Source organism: Calypte anna, chromosome 13 (genome assembly GCF_003957555.1).
Source record: "Calypte anna isolate BGI_N300 chromosome 13, bCalAnn1_v1.p, whole genome shotgun sequence".
NCBI classification, from domain to species: domain Eukaryota; kingdom Metazoa; phylum Chordata; class Aves; order Apodiformes; family Trochilidae; genus Calypte; species Calypte anna.
Window position 1 is genome coordinate 17,251,845 of NC_044259.1, and position 23,598 is coordinate 17,275,442.

The 23,598-nt window shown below is 42.2% G+C and overlaps 1 protein-coding gene across 2 annotated transcripts; it reads right to left on the bottom strand.

Moving 5' to 3' along the window:
- On the bottom strand, positions 1 to 23,531 carry LARS1 (leucyl-tRNA synthetase 1). Of its 2 annotated transcripts, XM_030459209.1 has the most exons (32): positions 23,409 to 23,530; positions 22,923 to 23,041; positions 21,666 to 21,753; positions 20,958 to 21,038; positions 20,396 to 20,533; positions 19,532 to 19,693; positions 18,744 to 18,856; positions 18,286 to 18,349; positions 17,705 to 17,772; positions 17,122 to 17,347; positions 16,216 to 16,303; positions 16,038 to 16,114; positions 15,606 to 15,659; positions 15,100 to 15,240; positions 14,567 to 14,644; positions 13,580 to 13,665; positions 13,432 to 13,497; positions 13,264 to 13,346; positions 12,535 to 12,673; positions 11,132 to 11,344; positions 10,751 to 10,808; positions 9,806 to 9,869; positions 9,057 to 9,240; positions 8,773 to 8,863; positions 7,797 to 7,937; positions 6,971 to 7,111; positions 6,771 to 6,881; positions 5,555 to 5,665; positions 3,321 to 3,425; positions 2,135 to 2,230; positions 1,695 to 1,827; positions 1 to 396 (listed from the first exon to the last, which is right to left on the bottom strand). In XM_030459209.1, the coding sequence occupies exons 1-32, from the start codon at positions 23,412 to 23,414 to the stop codon at positions 191 to 193; spliced, it is 3,531 nt and encodes a 1,176-aa protein (XP_030315069.1). In that variant the 5' UTR covers positions 23,415 to 23,530; the 3' UTR covers positions 1 to 190. The 2 variants fall into 2 exon arrangements, with proteins under 2 accessions (XP_030315069.1, XP_030315070.1); XM_030459210.1 differs by lacking the exon at positions 22,923 to 23,041 and having other exon boundaries at positions 191 to 396; positions 23,409 to 23,531.
- Positions 23,532 to 23,598: the final 67 nt, after the last annotated feature.

Below are 23,598 nucleotides of genomic sequence, written 5' to 3' on the forward strand. Positions count from 1 at the left end.
GCCAGAGGAAAATAATTTTATTCTATCCACATTTAAAAGAGTAGGAATCAATTTGCATGCAAAATTAGGTTGGTTTGGGTGGGCTTTTTTTTATGCAATGATAACAAATTCTCATCTTTGTTCATCTTTGACCTCAAAGTCATTTTATGAACTTCCTCACTTCCACACACCAAGGCAGGGAGAGGCCAGTTTAATGCACAAGGTAAACAATGGTGTCCCCAATGTCCTTTCTCAGGCCATCCTCAGTGATGTGGATGTGTTTCTGCTCCAGGTTGATGTGGAAGGTGGCTTGCTCCAGGATTGGGGTTTTCTCTGCTTCCTCTTTGCCAAGCACTGGCACACGGCGTGGGCCAAGCACGGGGTCATCAAACCTCATCAGCTTCACTTTGGAGAGATCTGCAGGGAGGAGAGTGACTGGTTAGGCTAAAACACAAGCTGCACCAACTGAGTTCATCAACTCAATCAATCAAAACATTTAGTGCTCTGATCCCAGGACGTGCATTCTCTGGGGAGCAGCATTCCTGTTAAGATTTACACCCATACAAAGATGTCACCGAGTCCTTACACAGCAAGTTACCAGCTGGAACAGGGATAAACCACACAAATACCAACTCCCAGCACCACAGCAAGCACTAAATTTGCCTTAACCTGGTTTGGGGGCAGCTCTGAGTAACTGAACAGTTAGGGTATCGTTTTCTGAGGAATTCAGAGACTGGGAGAAAGGGAAGGTGAGAGCTGTTTTAAACAATTTCCTATTAAAATGCACACTAATAAAAGACAGCTAAGCAGACAGAAAAAAAAATCTCTAGGAAGCCTGGAATCTTCCAGCCAAGCCTCCCTCCAAGTACAACCATCTGTCCCTTGTGCACCAAGAGGACAGTGACACCTTCTGGAAAAGGCAAAGTCAGAAGGAGCCACAGCTTGATCTCACTGGGTTTCAATTCTTTCAAAGTATTCTGTGCTACACACTTGACCACACATCCCCCTCTGTGTGCAGCATCATCAGCATGTGGCTGGCTGTGCTCTACAGATAAAACTTTAAGATAAACACAAGCTGTTGAAAGATACAGGAAAAAAAAAAAAGACTCTGCTGTCAGAAGCTTTTGGATTGGGCTCAGTTTTCACCCAGCTCACAGTGCTTCAGATTTGTTTGATTCTTAATTCCTGAATTCTTTAACACAAACACAGCTGCTATTCCTTCAATAAAACTATTTTCCTTCATTACACTGGACAGAAACTGATTTCAGCAATGTCTGACATGAAATTGTATCACACTTTTCTGTGTTTTCTTAAAATATCTTTCCAAGCAGGTAGAGAAGTGAGGAACATTAAAACTGCCAACAAGTAGGCTGGAAAAAAATGTGCTTGTTTCCAAAAACAATCAAGGAAAAGAACCCACTCTGAAATACCACTGCTTACAAAGACCACCTCTAGACTGCCAAGACAGCACAAACAGGGGTAAGAGGAATATTAAACTAGTTCCTCTCAGAGGCTGCTAGTTGCAGTGTGGCATAAACCATGGTCATTGACACTGAACATTTCTTCAGTAATCCCAATTTTAAGTGAACAGACAGTTTTTCACAGTGAACAGAAATGGTTAGGAACCAATGCAGCAACTGTTACCTAACTTCAGCTTTGGCTAAATAGAAAAATAAATCGATTAAATTAACTTTTTCAGCTCTGGGCTCCAGTACCTTTGATTCCTCTGTCCATCTTCATTAATCTCCTGATCACTGTCTCTCTGTTGTCTCCTTGCCTGATTTCAATTTTTGTAGAGAAGTGGCCATTTGATGGTTGAGGGTTCACCAAATATACAGACACACTGGGCTGTAAGAAAGTTAATAAACATTAAAGGAGAATGTGTACTTCTGATCCAAGCCTCAGAGTGCCAGAACACTTCAAAACAGGAGCCACAGTACACACGTATTTCCAGGACACGATCTAGGGAAACCAATCAATGTTTCACTGTTGAAATATTAGAGATGTTTCCTGTTTTGAAGGGGTGTAGGACCAAAGGCAAAATAATCCCACATTCGTGCACAATTATAATTTTTAAATGGCATATTAGCATTCTTTGGTTGGTTGTTGGTTTTGTTTAAGTTTTCAGACTTCCAATATCTGAATTTGATTTTACCTCAGTTCTGAATATGGAAAATGGTTTTCCAGGACAGCAGTCTTCTTTTATTTTATCTTCTGCTTCTGATGCAAACTTCACTTCAATGTGATCCAGCTTTAAAACAACAGAAGTGGGGTGGGGGTAGGTATGGAAATAAAGAGGACTTTAATATTAAATTTTTCATTTCGGAGGCAACAACAGGAGGCAGCAAGCCCATCAAACAACTGTCTGCATAGAAAAGGGGAAAGTGAACGTGCATGGACATAAGGCACCAGCAGCACACCCCCAAATCATAACCTAACACTTGGCAGGGACCTCTCGGGGTCACCCACTCCCTGCCCAAACTGGGGCTGCAAGCTCTCCAAAGCCACAGCAACCCCAAAGTCCTCTGCAGCAAAGAGTTCTGCCCTGCTACAGCTCCTGGCAAACTGCAGGGGATTGCACAGCTCTGCTCTCCAGTGTCTCTGGATTCTCCCAGAGGAAAGATCACTGCTGGACAGATTCACTGATAACTGCTCCCTCTGCCAGCTCAGTCAGCTTTGACTTTGTTAATGTCTAACAAGTCAACAAAACCACACTTATTTCATATTGCACAGGGTTAAAAATGAAATTTTGCAATATATATTTATTTTCTAATTCTTGCAAGAGGTTTTGGCTGGGTTTTTATGTTTGGTTTTCTTTGCCTACTGAACTACATTCTGGGTATCCTATGAAGCAGTACAACTGCTGCTGGACTGGCACCCATTTTAATATGTACTCTGTAAGTCTTAAAAGCCCAGCCCAGAACCTGCCAAGGATTCTGACCATTCCTGCTAGTAATGCCTCAAAACACCTTCTCATTTCTTCATCTTAAAAAATGTAAAATACTGGCTTGTTCAGAGAAAAATGTCTTTTTTAAAAAGCCACACTGGACTTTCACTATTACAGATACAACCAATATTGCAGCAAAACCCACCTCTCTTTTCTGTAGGAGCATGTTTGTGTACTGCACTGCTGCCCCTGTGTCTCCTGTCCCTATTTGAACAGATTGATGTACTGACAAATTTAAGAACAGGTACCAAAAGCCAGGAAGTTGATAGAAAACTATTAATTGAGCAATGCACACCCTGAAGTTAATATAAACAGGCTTAGAGACTTAGGAAAGTCTGGTCCTCCAGCTATCCCAACAAAAACCAGGTAATGAATATGCCAAGCATACACCAACCTCCAGGGAATTTGTCAAATAGACAATGTTCTCCATGAGCACTGCACGCTCATCAAACTCCAGCTCCAGATCAAGGACACGTGAGCCATTCTTCTCCAGATTTTCCTGTCAGAGGAGGAAAAAAAAAAGAAAAAAGAATCAAACCTCTCTAAATGCTGCAAGTAAAACGATGCCTCAAAATGGCAAAATACCTACATTAGTCATGACAAGAATAGGCTTTTAAATACGAGAGCTCTCTGCTGGCACAACATGCTAACGTAGGAGCAATAATTTTCTTGTAACAGGGTTTCTTCAACAGGGATTTATTGACACTGATGGGAGGAGTAAGAGCAATTAGAGCACATTTTACTGTAGAACTGAAAAGGTGTTTGACATTCACAGTTATTTATAAGCCCTACTTCATGTGCAGGTTGAGAATTCACAAAATAAGTCAGCATTTCAGTGGTATTTCACAGCAGGAGTTCAGTCTTATGACCTAGTTTAAAATAAAGGACAAGCACACAACAACTGGACGTGTTCAGAGCAGTTGTAAAACAAGTTCTCTGCAGGGAAATAATACCTACTTTATATGTTAACATAAAAGCAGCTTAATTAGTCCAGAAAGCCAACAGCAATGGTCACAAGAGACCAAGTATTAAAGGCAATATAAAAACCACGTGAATTTTTTTTTCCTACTAAAACAGAACTTCCTCTTTGGAACGTCATCTTTCTCTCCTTGCTTTCATATGCTGAGCCAGCTGTCTCCTTTGAAGCTTTGCTTTGTCAGACTCAGCATGGTTGTGGTTTCCTGCCTTCCTTCTCAGTTTAATGGGAAAGATTCCCTGCATTAACACTGAACTGCCTCCCTTTGAAAAATCACAAAGTTCCTTCTATATTTAAGCTCTCCTTTGTTGAATGGAAGCACAAGCAGAAATGCTGCTTGTGTACTGGAACTGCTGAATAATTGGTTTCAGAGAAAAACACACTGAGCTGGGGAGCCTGAGCTCAGATGTCTCTACACCTTTATGTCCAATTGCTTACCACCCTTCAGAAGTGGAAGGATTGGGTAAGCCCCAGCACACCAACCCCTTCCCTGCCCCACGAGCTGCTGCCAGGCTGAGGACATCAAAACCCAGGGAGAGGTTTCAGACCCAACACATCCCCAGGACTCAAAGCTCCTCTGACCTTTCCCAGCTGCACCACTTGATCTCACACATCACTACAGCTCTTCACAAACTCCACTGACACAGGAAGCTTTACAGATGCTCTGTGCTCTCTCTTCCACTGAAGGCTGCTGAGCTACCATGAAACTGAAGAGTTAGGATAAACCCCAGAGGGAGGACAGCAGAGCACCTCCATTTTAAAAATATGACCAGACCTACAAATGGAAGACATCATGATATGCAATTTAAAAATCAATTTAAGCTTAAGGAGAAAGAGTAACATTTTACACTCATCGATATTTTTTCCATCATTAATCCCTTTCTGTTGCTACACATCATGAGAAGTTTTTAAATCCCCATTATTTTTTTCCATTTAAAGTTTTGCTTAATCTTTGTTTCTTGAACCTTCCTCGTTGCTGTATTGAACTTTTATCTGCAACAGCAAGCACAAAAGTTTTCTTAAAAAAAGAAATGCAAGGCAAGATTTTCATAGGCTTCCATGACTCTGGGAAAATAATGATGAAATAACATTATTAGTGACAAAAACTTAAGAATTATACAGAAAATTTATAATTCCATTCAGAGCTAAGGGCGCTCTCTTCTTTCCTCCTTTAAGTGTAACACAAACTATTATCTCTAGCCCTGTTCTTAAGTTTCAAATGGTAAGCATTCTTGTCTCCAGGGCAACACCTTATTCTCATTTCAGCACAAAAACCTGGAAAAGTGAAGTATGAAGCACTTCAGATGTAGAGGAGCCCACTTGTATGTGAAGCACAGGTTGTATAATCTCCAAAATACACAAACTACCAAGCCTCAAGGAGACCTTGAGTTCACCTGGGGCAACTCATGTAGAAACATTTTTATTGTATCTTTCCACCAGAGATGTCAAAGAAGTTTACAGACAAACAATGAAGATGCCAAATAAGCAAGGGGGAGGATAGAGACTGCAGTCAAGAGTTAGCAGGAGATCCAGGCATGAAATAAAGGAAACACCACCAATGCATGAAGCTAGACATTAATCACTGTCTCTGTCCCACATGTTTTTCCCACAAAAGCTTTTCCTGCACATGAACTGCCCCCTCAGACACTCACCTTGATCATGGCAACAAAAGGCATCACCTTCTTCATATACTTCTTCAGCTCTGGCAATGTGTTGAGCTCACTGGCAATTACTTTGTTATCTGGCAGCTGACCTCCATTGACCTAAACCATTGATGAACACCCATCAGAAAAGTCTAGGCAGCACTAAAAATCCTGGCCTGTTAAGATCATACACCCTTTGTGCTTTTCCATAAATACCAGCCAGGTTTGTCACCATCACTCATTAGATGATAATTCTCTTATCCCTTTGAAAGATTTTAAAAGTAAAATTATAAAACTTTGATCAAAAAACCACAGATAACTGCTGCCACTCAGGCAACTCAGTGTTATTCTGCATTTTCTTAATTCTTTCTAATGACTATATATTAAATTTTCTACCAGAATGCATTTTACACCCACATTTAAGCACATTTTTAAGCACTACTTCCCTCAACAGTTTGGGGCTTACATCCAAAATGAAGGTAACTGCAAAAACTCTATTTAGGGCATCAAACCAAACAGCAGATTTTAACACTGATGCAGAAAAATGCCTATAGAATGCCCCAAGTTTAATACTGCAAAACCAAATTTCACACGAGGAATACTGGATTATCTCAATCTCTCAAGGTGGAAAAGTCTTTCCATCAGCTACAATACGGATTTGTCCAAGCTGAGAGGGATGGTTCATCCAGATGCAAAAGTCCCTGACCACGTTCCCCATGTCAGAAGCACAGGTTCTTCTGCTTTCAGGAAAAGTTTATTTCTTCCACTTCTGACAGATATATTTCATTTCAACACATTTCTTGTAACATCAGTGAACAGTACACATCTACTCAAGGACCAAAACAACACTTCTAAACCCACTTGTATAGTAAGGCAGAATGAATCTGTCATTCAACAATGTTTCCTCAGAAACACACTTGGAGAATATTTTAAAAGCAGCCTACTTTCAAAGAAAAAGAGAGAAATCAGAACATGGGCTGCTTTTAACTCTGATTGTCAGAAGAATGAACTCATCCTGTCAAATCAATGACACTCCTTGGGAGATTTGTATTAAGCACCAAAATTAACTGGAGAGTTGTAAAAGCATAGAGAGGACCAAAACTACCTTGCTTTAAATAATTTAGCAACAAAATAAAGCTTTAAGCTTTTTACAGAGAGAAAGAAGGAAAAAGAAAAAAAAGAGCCCCCAAAAGAGTAGCCCAAAGCAAGGTGAAAGGATGAGCACCTGGTAGTGCTTGCGCAGGACGGACAAGGTGGTGTGCTGCCAGGGGGGGTAGTTCTTGGCCACGTAGATGGTACAGTGAGAAGGCTTCTGGGAAGGTTCCTTAGTACTTTTCTACAAAAAAATAAAACCAAAGATAGAATTAGGAAGGATTCCTGAGGCAAGCAGAATGCTCAGAAATACAAAGATGAGCTCTCAACCACCTTTCCTTTCACGGGTGCCAGGTAGCTCTTGAGGCGCAGGCGGAGCTCATGAGCTGCTTCCATCAGGTACTGAGAGGAGTGGATCAGCACCTCATCCACGGGACCTGCTGTGGGCCAGGAGGCTCTCATGATGGAATCAGGCTTGGAAGGAAGGAAGGCAGGAAGAAATGAAGTGTACTGAGATGGAAACACATCAGTTAACTGGGGGTTTTTCAACCTGCTGTAGCTCAAGTGGAAACTGGAGCTCAGTCTGAGCCTCAGTGAGCACCCACGAGAACAAGAACTCAGCCAGCAAGCAGTTATCTGCAAGTGTGTTAAACACCATACATACAACTATACCTGCCATACAACTATGTAACTTCACCTACAAGAAAATTTAAAAACAAAACAAAACAAAACCCAAAACCCCATATTTCATGCATAAGTGTGGGTTAATTTTAGATCACCTCGTTGTGAGCACACAACCAAAGTACTCTGTGTGTCATAGGATCTGCTCCAAGTTGGAAGGGACCCATCAGGATCATCAAGTCCAACTCCTGTCCCTGTGCAGGGCACACCCCCAGGATCACACCGTGTGCCTGAGAGCATCATCCAAATGCTTCTTGAACTCAGGCAGGTTTGGTGCTGTGACCACTTCCTTGGTGAGCCTGTTCCACAGTTCACCATCCCAGACAACTCAGTGTACACTGTCCTCTGCACAATACATTACAACACTTCTTCAAAAGACATGTTTCTTCTACTTGCATGTGAAAGGCAAGCCTGAAAGGAGCCTGACTAAAAAACAGTGCAAGCCTGGAATCCAATGACACAACTGAGCTACAAATACCTTTCCCAGCAGTGACCAGATGTGTTCACATAAGTGGGGACAGATGGGAGCCAAGAGCAGAGTCTGAACCTCAATGAACTGGAACACCAGCTCCCTGTGCATCCCCTCGATGGCCAGCTCACGGTATTTGTCCTTTGCTGCCTGAAACACAACCAGTCCACCCATCACCAACACACCCCAAGGAGAAACAATCAGAAAGAAAACACATGCAGTCCTTTGCTCTGATATGCCTGTAGAATGTAAGCAGCTTAGAACTCAATAGTAGTTTATTACAGGAACTGTATTTTCCTGAAGCACCCGAGTGTGAATATCTCAGTTGGCTGTTTAATTTTTTCATTAATACTTTTATAAAAAAGTGTTATTGGCACAAACATAAAAGACAAAAATATCCACATCTGTGTATCAGGTACTATCATCCCCAACAGCTTGCATAAAGATACTAATAAGGACTAAGAAAAAGACAATGAATATGATCTATCATTATACATATAATTCAGCCTACTTAATCATATTCCTGAATATCATAAAGGAGCCACATAAAGGAGCCTCTGTAATTCATTAAGTGAAGTGGCATGGTTCAGCAGACACTCTGGAGACATGGTTTATAGAATATATCAAAAGCACTCTGCTTCCAAATTATTTTGTTGATGTATTATCTGGATTTCTTATGACGAGCTCCTTATTACAAAGGAGCTGAAGAAAGGAAACACTCTTTCAGCACTGTCATTTTCTTAAGCAGCTTTTTCCTCATATTAGATATCAGGCCTGTTTGCAGCATCACGCTTGTCTTCCCCTGGACATTTGTGCAGGTGACACAAGCAGACCTTTATAATTTCATATTTATTCCACTGAAGTACTCTCACTTCTTTGCACAATTCTGATTCTAATTCAGCTGTATAATTAAGGATGAGAGGCATCAGGATCAAAAGAAACCCACAAAGTTAACAAATACCAAGTGTTTGTTTCTTACACCTACCTGAAATTCAAAGAAGCCAGTTTTCAGAGCCTCCTTAAACATCATCTTCTCATAATTTTGGTCTGTCTTCATTATGCCTGCATTCATTTCACTAAGAAGGGAAGAGAGAACATCAGTTCTGCATAGCCTACTGCAGTGCCACCAGCACAGCACAGTCACACAACGTGCACCATGGTCTGCTTTGTTACAAGGAATTCAACAATTTATAGGAAAAAATATAACTACAGAGATGCTCGTTGCAAGAAAAAAAGGACCAAACTGTATTATTAGTCATTGTACAGTACCTGGCAAAGACTCTGTCGTTGAAGGTGTTGGCAGGACCACTTCTGAGACTGTCTCTGTTTGCAATCATCTCCTTTACCCACTCCACCCACGTGTAGAGCCGAAGAATTCCAGCATCTGCCATGGCTTCCACAAAGTTGGCATCTTCAACAGTGTCCCCAGCATCAGCCAAGGCCAAACGCATGCCTGGGAGGAACCAGAGGAGCTAACATGGCTGTCAGCTGCTTGATGCAGTGGCAGGAGGCATGGGACTCACACTGAATTACAACCAACTTGTCATTACCAATTAATAAAATCCAAAGTGAATTTACAGGTCCCAAAGCATGCGTTTTACCCAGGAGAGCCACACTGCCCTCCTTAGGAAGGAAACCAGACAGACACCACGAGCCAGGAGATGAGTACAGCCACTGTCCAAAAACCAAGAGCAAGCAAGAAGGAACAAGGGCATGTTTGTTTACAGGCAGTGCTCATCAACAGCATCTCTTGTGTTTTGATCCCTCAAGTAAACATGGAAAAGTGACAGGGCCACCCTCTAGGAGGTCTCAACACCAGGAACAGCTCTGGTTGTGTTAACATGCATCCCAGTTCTCTGTACAGACAGAGCTCAGCTTTTCAAACACAAACAGGTGGTGAGCAGCAGATTTACTGCATTTCATTGCTCCAATAAACTCACTGCTCCTCTGAGAGCAAAACACTAATTTTAGTCATCTTGGCATAATTGAAAGCCAGATGCAAGTCAGAGCATACTCACCATCTGCAGAAAACTTGTCAATAGCCTGAGTTAGGGTAAGAAAGTTGCCTGTAGATTTGGACATCTGAAAGGAAGAGAAGAGTGTTTTCTCACACATCCATTTTGAAAAGGAAGACAGATGTGACCAGGGTCTGGGCAGACCACTGAGGAAGTGTCTTCTCATGAATCACAGCAAAAACAATTTGGTAAAACTGAACAAGCTCTCACAGTGCAAACAGAGTGAACTTTGCAAGCACTCATCTGGAATGCTGAGACTTGCACAAGTTGATACTAAGGTCCTCAGACATCACAGCAGCAAGGAAAGGGAAGCTGCCTCCTGCATCATTTGGTTCCTCCTCAGACTTTGCCAGGCTTTTAAAAACAGGGCAACTGGTACCACAAGTTACTTCCAGCATTTACCTAAACTTAAACAATACTTCAAAATCAACATTTTTACCTCATCCTGCATTGATTTCTTAAGGACTCTGGTGGGTTTTTTTGCTTCATATTGGATAGTCTCCAGGGCCTAATTCCTAGATTCAGGCACTTTTAAATTCAACTAAATTCTATTTCAGAATTTGTATGCATTAGTAAGTGATCAGCACAAACTTTTTGCTCTCACTGCACCTACTCCAATGCTTAACAAAGCAAAAATTTAGTAAAAAATAAAATATTTAAAAAATCATTCCATATAACCCTAAAACTTAACAGAAATGCACAAAAACCTTTACAGAACTTGTGAAGCTATACAAGAGCTGACTTCAGAAAAGCATTAGGCAGAACTGAAGGGAAGGCAAGTCCTTACCTCTGATGAATGAAAAACCATGAACAAATGGAGGGCACCATGAACAAATTAGAATTTTCACTATTTTCACCTAGATTCCAAGAAAGATTTTTCCTGGCTGGCTGGCAAGTGCCTATTCTGACAGCCCCAAAAGCCACCTCACCCAGGAAACCTCACTATACCTTTTCAGAATTGAGAAGGAGATGTCCATTTGCTCTCACAGCTACTGGCCATTTTTCTCTGTGTGAAGACAAGAAACAAAGCATTTTGTAAATGAAGTACATTTCCTCTTCTATGGAGTGAACACAAGAGAAAAATAAAGAAAATGGATAGGAAGAGATATTGACAGATGTTTGACTTCTGTAGAAGAGGCCAAAATTTGTTCTCCACTTTTATATTTCTACTAGAGCCAACCATAAAAAAGCTGCAACAGGAAAGAATACATTTTCAACCTTATTCTGAGTGTTCTACCATCCAAAAAAAGCACTTAACACGTGCATGGGAACTACAAACTCTCCTGCTGTATCTGCTTCACACCTGCTCTTTGTTATCTCCAAACTCACCTCTGCTCTGCCCACATGGCCACGTGGTTATAGAGGTAGTATGACAGATGGTTTGGAACAAGATCTTTGCCAGAAACTCTGAGATCCACAGGATACCAAAATTCAAACTCCTCCTTTAGCTTGTCCAACTTTTCTTTTGGAATGTCTGTTTTAGGGAAGGGAGCTGCCTTGAAGAAGATGTAATCCCAAACTTCTTTGCTCATCTGATGTGCCCTGCACAGAATTAGTCCCACATTGAGTTGGCAGTAAAAGTTCCTCTTACACTCCCCAGCATTTTGAACAAGACAGGTTAAAACTGTTGATTCATTCTCACAGCATACTCCATTTGATAAGCAAACATGGACAAAGAGTGGCCAGGCACTTTGCCTAAGCTCAGCAGAGTCAGTCCAACATCAGAAACAAAACCAGAACTCTGAACTGTTGAGCCCCATGGCACATCATGAATTTCCTTTTGCTTTACCTCACGGAGTAAATCTCAGTAAAAAATGCTTGTTAACATTATAAGATGTTATCAGCTTGCATAAGAGTTCACCCTAATTGTATATATACTTAATTACATCAAATCTGTAATCCAGTCCCCAGGTTGCTCTCTTCAAAGTTTGTTTCCAGACATAACCAGTATGTAGGCAGCCTCTCTGTAATTAGAGAGGTTTGAGCCAGAATTAAAAGCCTGCCAAGTCTTTCAGAACTATATCTGTAACAATCTTCACTTTGGAAATGGTTTTCAGATTAGCACTGAATGAGGTAAGTTCCTCTTCCAACGTGTAAGCTGCTGGTTCATAAAACAGGCAGAATTAGGGCACAAGATTCAAGGCAAGATTGTAAGTGCTGTTTCAAGGCAAGTGATGTTTCCAGTTCCAGGTGAGCTGCACAATCTCAACTCTCTGATCTCAGTCACTGGAAGCCCACAAGCACTCCAGCCCAGAGGTCACAGAGCAGTCTCAGGAAGTATTTTGGTACAAATGCCTTCTACCCTTTACTTTGAAGGCTTCCACACAGGAGTTCTAACCTTCTAGGAGTTAGCAGCTTTTAATAAAGTGACAAAAACTAAGTGCTAACCTACTGAAGCAAGCAAAGCAGTTTCAATCTGCAGAGACCTTCAGCAGGCACTGAAACCCATCACTCAAAAACACCTGGCAAGGACAACTTCAAGGAAAGCCTAACAGCAGTATGAAAAAGGGTGATTTAGTCCATATACAGTTCTGCTTTCAGAGACATTCCTCCTCTCTCTCTGGCCACCATACTCCTTTCTCTTCTGTGTGCTTGCTGTATCTGAGGTAACAGCAAGTTTTAGCAGTGATGCTTTTTAAGCACAGAAGCACATCATCAGCCTTCAGCAAGAACAACCCAGGAGCTAAGCACACTGAATTAAACAAGTCAACTTACTGAGTCAGTCTCCTCACCTGATGCCTAGAGGAGATTCTCCTTGTCCCCTCAGGTTCCCTCCCTGCAGCAGGTGAGCCACAGTGTAGTAGGCCATGTAGATGGTGGAGTCAGAGAGAGACTCGATCAGCCACTGCTCATCCCAGGGCAAGCGGGTGCCTGGGGGAGATGGAGCCAGAGCTCAGACACAGCACTCAAGCAGTTCATAACTTCCAGTGGAACACACACAGGTACAGACATGCAAGGGTTTATGCTCTTAAAAATCCTTGTTTAAAAAAATTCAGCTCGGGCATTTGAAAATTTTGTTAGAGAAAGGAGCTGCTGCTCTTGCAGTCAGCTTCTTAACACAACTGCCAAACAAGTTTCAGCTCATGATGGGCTGCTGTGTAATGTAACAGTTCTCCCACACCATAGGTTAAACAAGATGAAAGCTAGTCAGAATTTAAGAACACCTAAAAATGTTCTTAGGTCCTCCTTCTGACCTCTCTTCCAGATCAACAGCCCATACAAAGAGCTACAGAGATGCTCCACAGAATCACTGCAGTAATGTAAAATAAAATTACCCCTGGCCACATGCATTTTCCAAGAGGTGTGCCTTCTCAGTGAATCTGGGCCAAGATGTAAGGTGGATACCTCTGTCCTACACTTCCTATAACATTTGGGACTCTACACAGCAGTTAAGCTTCCCAAATGAAGTGATGAGTACCATTTTCACAAGCACTGAGTGACAGGAGGAGCATTTTGCTTACCTAAGCCATAAGTCCTGGAGCATGCATGCTCTTGCAGCCAACCTAGAGTTGCTTCAAAATTTCTCCTGGTCTCTTCACAAAACCTGTGAGAAATAAGCTGTTACTGATTGCACCTCTCTAGGCCTCTTAGATCACCACCACACAATCACTCCTGCTTTTGTAACTCACGTCTCCAGGTGTTTCAAGCACTCTGATGTCTGTTTCTTCCAGTTCACTTCACCATAATCTAAATACCTGCAGTCAGGAAAAGTTCACTGTAACTCAGCAATCCAGAAGCAGGACACAGTTTGGCAGTAACTGTGTAACTCCCACTTACCACTGGTCACAAAGGGCCACCACACATTCATCAGCAGACCTTGACATAACTTGTTTCTCAGGCTCCATGTATATCATGGCATCATCCTAAGAGTTGAAAGGGCAATAAATCACAAGATTTCTGTGCTTTGCAACTTCCTGAAAATCCTCACATCTTAACTGAAAAGCATCCTCTCCTTTCTAATCTGTTTTACAGCATTACTTGTATGGCTTTCAGCACTGCACAGGCTCTCTGCCTCAGAACTCATGTTAGTAAAACAAGGGCAATACTTGACTGTGTTCTTCTCTGAGGTACCAGGTGACATAACTTCATAAAATGTCTCCATGCATGACAAAGAGGAGGACAGAAAAACAAAATACTCTGTGACTGCCTCCACTGATTCAAACACAGCTACTGGAAAAACCTGGGAAGGGGTGATGGCAAATTAAACTGTGAGCTTTAGTTCTGCCTTCACAAATCAGATAGTGTGCTGGAGGCTGAAACTGGATGAAGTGTTATGATCTGAACATAACAACACTGTGACAAGGGAATATCAACTAAATACCCAAAGCCTCTCCCACTTCCAGCCTTTATCAGGAAAATCTTGAGATGGCAGGACACTTTTTTACTATTCATCCTTCTCCACGTGATGACTCCCAGCAATGGAGTGTCTGCATGTCACAGAGTGGCAGGCTTGGAACAGACTGACCATTCAAATCTTACACTCCCAGTATCTTCCCAACTATATCAAAGATTAAATCAAACCACCAAAACATTCCTTAGACAAGGTGACAGGATGAAGAAGAGAGTGAGAGGTCTCCAGTTAAGCATTATCCATCCCCCCTTATTCCTACAACACCAGGTTCTTCTCTTATCAGCATTTCATACTCTGTAACCCTCCAAAGCCCTCTAAGAGGGCAGCAGAACCAAACCAAAGGTTTATTCAGCAACTGAGCTGTGAAAATGAAAAAATAATTTAAAAGAAGCTGTGCTCATACAACCACATACATTATCCACCATCATCTTCTGAATAACTTTCTTGACATCTTGAACTTTTTGTCCTTTGAATCCATCCACCAACATTACCTGTAAAAGATAGGTCATATTAATTGATTTTTTAAATATAAATTAACAAGAAATAGATGCAATAGCTCTTTAAATCAACTTAGAGAAGTAGTTAGATATTGCAATCTTTGACATGCAAAAAACAGCAGTACAGAGATCTTTAAACAGCTGGTCATCTCTAGCCAAAACACATGGGTACTGCACACAGGAATGAAACAGCTACTCAGACAAAAACTGCTGCCAGCTGACAGGGAATACATTCCAGCTGAGGAATAACCACAGTCAGCCATTACCAAAACCACACACATCACTCTCTTCACATCAGTTTCCAAATCAATACCTAAAACTTTTTTCTGGGGAAAAAAAGTAGTTTTCTTCTTTCTTGCAGTTGTTTTTTTTTTATTATTCTTTATCAACTTTTTCCCCCTTTATCAAACTCAGCAAGTAAACACCTACCAGTATCTTTTAACACTTACTCCCTCATAAAATGCTTTCAGGTACACTCTCTCCTTGGCCTCAGCAAGTTTCTCTCTGTCATTCTGGCTCTGGATCTTGAGCTCATCACAGATTGTTGGAGCACAAAGGTTGCCATAGCCTGGGATTTCAATGATGGGCACCTGAGAATTAACCAAACAGTGTCAGGTATTCAGTTCAGATCACCTCCATGTAATGAAACCTACACTAAGATTTAATTCCTGGATTTCATAAACTTCACTAGAAGTGACTGACTGAATGAAACAAAAGCCTGTCTGTTTTACTTGGTTTGCAGTCCCAAAGCTGACAAGGGAGTTTGCACCAGAGATTGAGAAGTGGAAAAGGCCATTGTTCCTGGTTAGCTGAAGTTTGTGCTGCATAATACCTTTAAATTTCTCTGCTCTTTAAACAGGAATTCTGGGAAAGGCAGGCACAGTTCTTGGTACCTTTCTCATCAGAGAATACAAAGTCACAGGTACTGCAACTGGATGCTTTTGGTTGTACTTACTGGTTCAAATGGCAGGACCATTTCATCTTTGATGCCATACTTCATCCTCAAAGCCTTTGAAAGTTAGAAGAAAAAGATGCAATGTGGTTAGAAGAAAAATCTTCTAGATCTAAAAGTTTTTAATCATTTACAGTGTCTTTTGCATATTAGAAAGCAAAGTCACTTCCCTGCCTTCTCACACCGGAGTTTTATTTCCATCTCATTTTTGGGTGATCCTTTGCCCTACCCATCTACATTTTTGAGAGAGAAAAAAACATTCCTGCTCTACACACTGAAAACAAATCCCAACCCAGCTGGTTTTAATTACTTGAACTCAAAGTTAGAGGTAGCAAAACTCCAATTAAAGGGAGTTTCACTTCACCCACTGGGTATCCCCTTTTGACCTTCCACACTATGGAGAGGAAACAGAAACAACTCAGTTAACAGACTGACCTGCTTCTTTTTCAGATCTCTCAAGGCTGCAACATCATCTGGAGAATCAGAGGGAACACTTGTTACCACTCCAGTTCCTTAACAAAGAAAGAGATAAGAGATAAAATGATTAGTCAACACATTGTGAACACACAGTGCACATCACACAGGGCCTGGCAAGACACTGCTGTGCAGTTACCTTTATCTTCCTTGATGGTCAGCATGGGCAGTGCATACACAACTTTGTAGGCAGTGAGAGGGGCTGAAAGGGCAGCTCCAAGAATCTCCTACACAGGAAAAAGGCACAGAATTACAGTAAACAGCACTTTCTCAGCCTAGCTGAGTAAGCTCTCTGGGCCAATATTCTCTAGCTTTTTATTTATTTACAAATAATTTCTTTAAAGTAAAACTTTATAGTTAGAGGAAGACACACATATGAAAAGCACGTGTGTGCCCTGTGAAACAGTACATGGTAGAGAAGTCAAATGGCAGATAACATGGACAGAGAAGAGAAAGCAAAACTCCTGCAAGTGTGCAGTTGGAAACAGAAGCACATCAGCATCAAGAGAGGAGTGAACTGGGAAGCCAGTGTCAAAAGCAGCATTAAACACAGGCAGGAAAAGCACACTGTCAAGACCATTTATGCTCTGACAGGAGGTAAATGTCACTAACTATGCTTACTGAAAGCACACATGTCAAGGACAGTAAATATCAAAACCACTAACATTCAGCTACTAAGCTCAGAAAGCTTCATTCACAAGATGTACTGGAAATGTCAGCATCAGCAGGAAGTTTTTTCACAGAACCCTTTCTAGCCATTGTTTTTCCCCGAGCCCTTTCTCCTCCTAGCAGAGAAGTCATTGCTCTTCCCAGCCAGCAGGAAGATGTTACTGAAAACCACTCATCCACCAAGCAGCCCCAAGGCAATAGTGATGCATTTGTCCACAACTGCATCAGATTAATCTCCCAGCTGTAGTTTAGCTGCCAAGGAAGCTGTCTTCTGCTTGCTTTTTTTGTGTCAGTAAACACTTCTTTTCTTTTTTCTGTAACAATCCCTGTATTTTCCTTTTCATTAGAATTCTACCATCACCTTTTTGATGCTCACCTCTCCCATCAGCTCCTTGACAACAGGTACGACTCCATTATCTTTTGTAAAGCCCTGATAGGACATGTTCCTGGCAGCTCTTTGGGTACAGATAAAAATATCCCCAGCCACAGTTTCAAAGCCAATGTACTTCATATCTGGGCGAACCCAGCAGTTGGTCTGCCCAAACATGGTCTCTGGTCTGAGGGTGGCAGCCACCAAAAAGATATTTTTCCCTCTTAGGCCACTAGGGGGAAAAAAAAGAACGTTTTAAGTCACTGAAATAAAAATATTCAAGGCAATAAAGAACATGCTTTTAGGCTAGTATGAACTTTTAAGTAGCATTTCCTAAGGGATGAAAGTGGGTCATTAACTTCTTAATGGGATTTTCTTTTCCTTTTTTTTTTTAAAGAAAAAAAAACAACTCGGATCTGAGTTTCATACAGACTAGTGGACAGAGCAGCTTAAACCAGTGACCAAGCCTTTAAAGTGACAAATAACAGGACAAAATTGTATTCTGCATTAGGCAAAACAGACTGCTAATTTAAGGGTCCTTTCTGACCACAAGCTAGAACCTATCTCCCATTTCAAACTCAAGACCTACCTTAACTTTGTGGGATAGGGATCCAACACCTTCATTTTTATTAGTGTGTATTCTTGAGGCCCAACACCCTACAAGTCAAATAAGGCAGCAAATCAGTACATGACACCAGCTCAAGCAGTAAAGAAAATAAATCCTCTTTTGTATCACCTAACCTAAATTCTATTTAAGGTACTGATGCTTTCTGCAGAGTAACTCATATTTCCTTTGATACAAATGGCTTTTACTAAAACACAGACCAGAGAGAGAGGTTATACTTCATTCCTCTGTCCAAAAACACACTCAGCACAGCCACCATCTCAGCAACATCAAAGTTCATAATGGGTTATTTATGTGTTTCAACAGATAGCTAATGATGTGATGCTGCTGGCACAAACTGCCACATAACCACACAAGACAGCTACAATGGAAAGCACAATCCAGAGCTGAAGACAGATATCCCCAAGAGAAGACTTCCTTTAATTCTCACAAGTACTGACAGCTGAGCCTGTACAAAATACGTTTTGCCCCAAGGTGCAATGTGATTTTCCATTCAGGATTTACAATTATAGGCAATGCATTAAAACAGCAATGAAAAACATTACCTCTCCTGTTTGCCTGTCATGATCCATGCAGGGCTGCCCGTCTTTTGGAGAATAAATTGTGTATCTAAGAAAGGTATAATTTTGTTTAGTAGCAAATTCAAGAACGCATAGACCAGGAGGGAAAAAAAAAAAAAAAAAAAAAAAGAGAGCTGTTTAGGAAAAAAGAGATCTCTTAATGGTATTTTCAAATTTCCACCAATGTCAGCATTCAGGGAGAGCTGTCAGTATCACCCCTATTTTGCTATGAGTTGGTGTCCACAAAGGAACTAAAGCAGAAGCACAATCTCTCACACTTGGCTAGCACAATAAACAGACTACTGTGATAGCAGAGCATCTGAAATTACAGGATTTGGGTTTAATGCGAGTTATCAGCATGTTCTAGAGACATGCCACAGGGGTTTTGGTAAACCTGATCTTATCTGCATTCCCAGTAAAGCCCAGTGAAGCAGCAGGCTTACCTTTTCCCAAACTTAATCTTGTTTCTTTCCTTGAGTGTCAGAAACTGCCACCGCACAAAGGAATCGTAATAGGGATTAACATCTGTGGTGATGAAAGAACGCCTCCAGTCCACCTGGAAGGAGACAGAGACACAGGTAAACGACACACACATTCAAGGAAACTCACAGCAGCAAAGCCAGTAGTTTAAAAACAATAAGTTTCTCCCAAGAAACCAACACAAGAACATCCCATGCAAAAGGCAGGTGCTTACAAATAACTCCACAGTCTGTGTGCACACTCCTGCACAGCAGAGGTGTCAGAGGCTCAAGGCCCTGCCTGCTGACTGGGAATTCCAGAGGTTTCACAGTTGTTTTAACCAATCACTTCAGCACTGCCTTGAGAGATATGCTTTCCATAATCTCTACATGTATTCATTTAAAAAAAAAAAAAAAATCTGTTGTTAGCAGGACAACTCCCTGCATTTAATACCACATCACTGCTCCTCCTAAAACTGCTGACATACAGCACAGGTACCTCATGCAGAAGCAAGGGGTGAAAGTCATAACTCCTTTAAGTGATTCTTGTTTCCAGTCAAGATCATTGCACATGGTATAAACTCCACATAAAAAAGCACCCATCAAGACTATTAAAAGGTTAAATGAATAATTCTAGAAATACCAGAAACATTTCTGAATAATGCTGGTTTATGCAGAAAATCTTCTCAAAAGAGAAGCAGCACATCCAGAAGCACAATGGCAATACAAGTGTGGCTGCTCACATAATGGCAATAAAGATTTCACACAGGTACCTTCAACCCCATGCTTTTCAGATCCTGGATAGCAAGGGGAGGGAAATAATCCAGCCAGTGCTCAGCTTCAGAAAAACTGGCTACTTCCTCATCAGGGAGACCCAAAGACTTCATGATTCCCCACTGGTATTTTGAAGAGCCAGTCTTGGCAGCAGCCTTACTCTGAAAGGACAATTATGAGAAGAGAAATGCAAACATTCCTGGATTCACAGCAACTCAGCACCTGCAAGAGCAGGCAGGATCACAGCTTCTGCCAACACAGAGCAGACAGAACTCCAGATCTGATGCTTCCACTCTCTTCAGCACACACAAACAATATACCCAAGAGCATCTCTCCATTTTTCCTAGGCTTGATTCTCTTCCTTCCTTTTGATACTCCCAAAATCATAGATCTCATTTAAATACCCGATAATCCAAACTAGTGTGGATGATTTTACTTAGCACACCTAGGCAGAACAGGCTAAATACCAATTTATAGGAGAATAATCAGTAGAGTGGTGATATATGTATTCCCTACAGCTGAGAAGGCAGGGTTATTTCCTACAACCTGCTGGTGAATGCTCTGTGCAGGGAAAACAAACAAACAAAACCCCACAGAGTGTTACTCTGGATGATCTCACTCTTCTCAGGACACTATTAAACAGTGCACCAGCTCACCAGTAAGATCCCATACACTGAAATGGTGCCTCTGGAACCATGCAGGTGATGCATTTTTTCAAGTACCCAGCTAACTTGGAAAAAATCATCTAAATGCTTGTATCACAGGTTTCTCTGAGGAGCAGGAAAAAGAAAAGCCCCATAATGTATACTTGGAAGCTTTGAGAGCACAGCTACCACCCCAGAAAGGCTTTGTCTAAAGTTTACCTTTTTGCCTTTTGCTTTGTCTTTGATGATAACTTCTTCTTTTTTAGAAGAATTTTCTTCCTCCTCTTCCTCTTCATCAGGAAATTCAGGTGGGCACCCATATAACTCCATTTCTCTTTTTAACTTATCTGCACAAGCCTAAACAGAGCCACCAGTTGTCTGTCAGCACTCAGCTGTGGCAATTATGTCAATCACAGATAAGTTATCAGCTTTTTACTGATAACACTGCATTTCAATACAAAGTGTTAAACTTTTTCTGAACGTTGCATTAATCTCCAGGAAATCTTGCAACTTCAAGAATGCCACAGCAGGGAGAGGTGTACAGTCAGGATTCTCTTGCAAATGAAAAAATGATAGGTGAGCCTAATCTTAAACATTTTATTTTCTAGCAAGCCATAATGACTATTTCTGCCATGACACATCTTTTGCACAAATTCAGATTTCAAGTCACACTGTCCTGATGAACTGTGAATAAATCAGCACAACGTTCTGAATGGACAGCAAGCAATGCTCTAAGCAGTCTGAGGTACTAAACCCACGAGAAGCAGCCTCACCATCTTACCTTTATGGGCATCCCAGTGCAGTGCAGACCAAATGGAAACAGGCACTCCTTCCCCTTCAGCCTCTGATACCCCACTGAGAACTATCAAAGAGAAAAATGAGACAGATGAAACAAGAACTGCACGGGGCTAACTCAGCACCCTTCAAAAAAACACCTTCACCTCCTTCTTTAGCAGGAAACTACCAGGAGACAGATGAAGGCTATCAACATCAGGCAGGAAGATAATTAAAGGACAGGAAAGTGAAACTAGATTTTGCTACCAGGTCTGACACTGCCTGGCTGCATAAGTAAAAGCTTTCCCAATTTCCAGGGGTTTCTTTTTAACCAGAGAAGAATGGATGTAAAGAAGAGATCAATTTTGGGGAATCCTCCCCCAGACCTGTTAACACCCAGGCAGCAGAGCACAGTATTCACAAACTCAGGAGACAGTGAGACTTCTTGTGAAGTTTGCACCACCTCCTGAACATCCTGGGTAATCTGTAAGAGGAAACACCTGCATCCTAGGCTCCTTGAATTAACAAACTGATCAGTGGCAGCCCTCTTCAACTACCAATGCTTCCACTGAAAATGCAGGGAAAAAGGAAAGCTTTAATAAGTCACTATTGACTCTTTTAATTAACAAGGCATTCTGCTAGCTCAAAATTTAAGCACAAATGAACATTTGTTCTACAGTGATATGTAAATGTATTAAGAAAGGAAAACTGTTACCTCACATTTAGATAAAGAAAAGGTGTGTCCCAGGTGAAGGCGGCCGTTCATGTAGGGGTAAGGAAAGGTAACAAAGTACTTTCCTTTGCTGAGAAGAAATTCAAAGAATCAAAACATGTAACTAACTTTTAAAATTACCATCAGAAGACACACAGCTAAGGGGCATCATCCATTATCATCAACCTTCTGTGACAGTAAAATAACATCTTCCCTGCCAGCAGTACGAGTCTTTGATTTTAAAGAACTGATATACTGAAAGGTGTTGCTTTTTTTTTTTATTTTTAAGATAATAAAAGAAAGAAACCCACATAGGACTAACGTCACAGAGAAATTCTCAAAGAGATGTGACACCTTCTCAGAGGTAACAAGGTCTAATCCTGCTCCTACTAAATTAATTACTGCAAAGGTTTGAAGTCATTCATTTAGCTCCCACTGCCTGAGTTCAGGTTTATTAGGGGCACACTGTAGATTATCCCTCATTTCACAGACACAGCATTGCACAGTGCTTCCAGTGTGTATTCTCTTGCTGTCACCTGACCCCTCAAAGCAACTGAGATCAATCCAGATCTTTAGGACACTGTAAATTTCTACCCCCACCTCTGCACTCTACTTCCTGCCTTGTCCTTTCCCTTCAGACAGGATGCTGAAGTACAAACACATGTAAATACAGGCAAAACCATTTATTGCTTACAAAACATTACAATTTAAGAAGCTGCCAGCTGTTACACCACGTTAGTTATTATCATGGCTTTGTGTGGCTGTCCCACGGGACAAATAACCAACCTCATATTGCCAGGGTCTCTGCTTTCTCTGAGCTGAAGATCTGTGAGCTGCTGGGCACTAGAGCAGAGCAGGTCTGCCCTGGGGAAGGGAGCAGAGCCCAGCCCAGCTACAGGTACCTGCTGTTTGCTTGGGAAGAACTGACTCAGAAAGCTGAGAACAGCTGTGAAACCAGATAGGGGGGAAAAAAAAAATAAATAACCCAAGAAACAAGCACCTTCTGTAACGAGCAGACTCAGGAATATTTTACCACAAGCAGGCTTTTTTGTATTCTGCTGGAACGTGGCCAGCACCAGTGCAGCCCTGCTTCGTGTTGTCAGCCACAGAAATGCCAAGTGAACGTGTAAGCAGCTTTAGGTGACCCAAAATCCCTGTGCATTCAGAAGAGGACACTTTTCCTCCAGGTTCTGAAGGAAAAAAGTTCCCCGAAAAGATATTCCAGTTACAGAGAAAGCTCACAGGGAAGTGTGACAATACCTCTGCTGGCCCTGCCTGTCCGAAGCGTTACTCTCAAAGACTCGCTCATCATCCCACTTCTTCTGGATCTCTTTTTCAATTTTCTTCAGGAAATCAACTTTTGCTGTCCCTTTACGTTCCTGACCAGCAGAAAGAGGAGGAACGCTCTGTCAGAAGGGGTCGGCAGACACGGACGGGTCCCTATGTCCCTATGTCAGACTCCTCCGCTGGTTTAGCCCCAGGGTCCCTCCAGCACAACCTGGACACGGGGCAGATGGTTCCGGGGCACCCGAACCTTCACCAGCCCCGGAACCGGCGCCCCAAGCCCTTCGGAACCACGGGCACCCCCTTACAGAGCCGCCAGCCCCTCGGCACCACACCCCGCACGGCCCGGCCCAGACGAACACCCCGAGGGAACCGCAGCCCCACGGGCCGGGCCGAACCCGGAACCCGTGCAGGGAGCAAAGCAGCCGGTGTGAGGTGTTCGGTACCGGCACCCGCACTCACCGCCATGCTGCCGAACCTGACGGGACCGGGACTGACCAAGGCGGAGAGGCGGGGAGGGACGGGCGGTACCAAGGCGGAGGGATGGGTGAGGCTGGGCCGTACCAAAGGGAAGGGATGGGGGAGGCGGGGGCCCAGCAGGGACGGGCGAGGCGTTCGCAGCCGGGGCCGCCGCTCGGTACCGCCTCCTGAG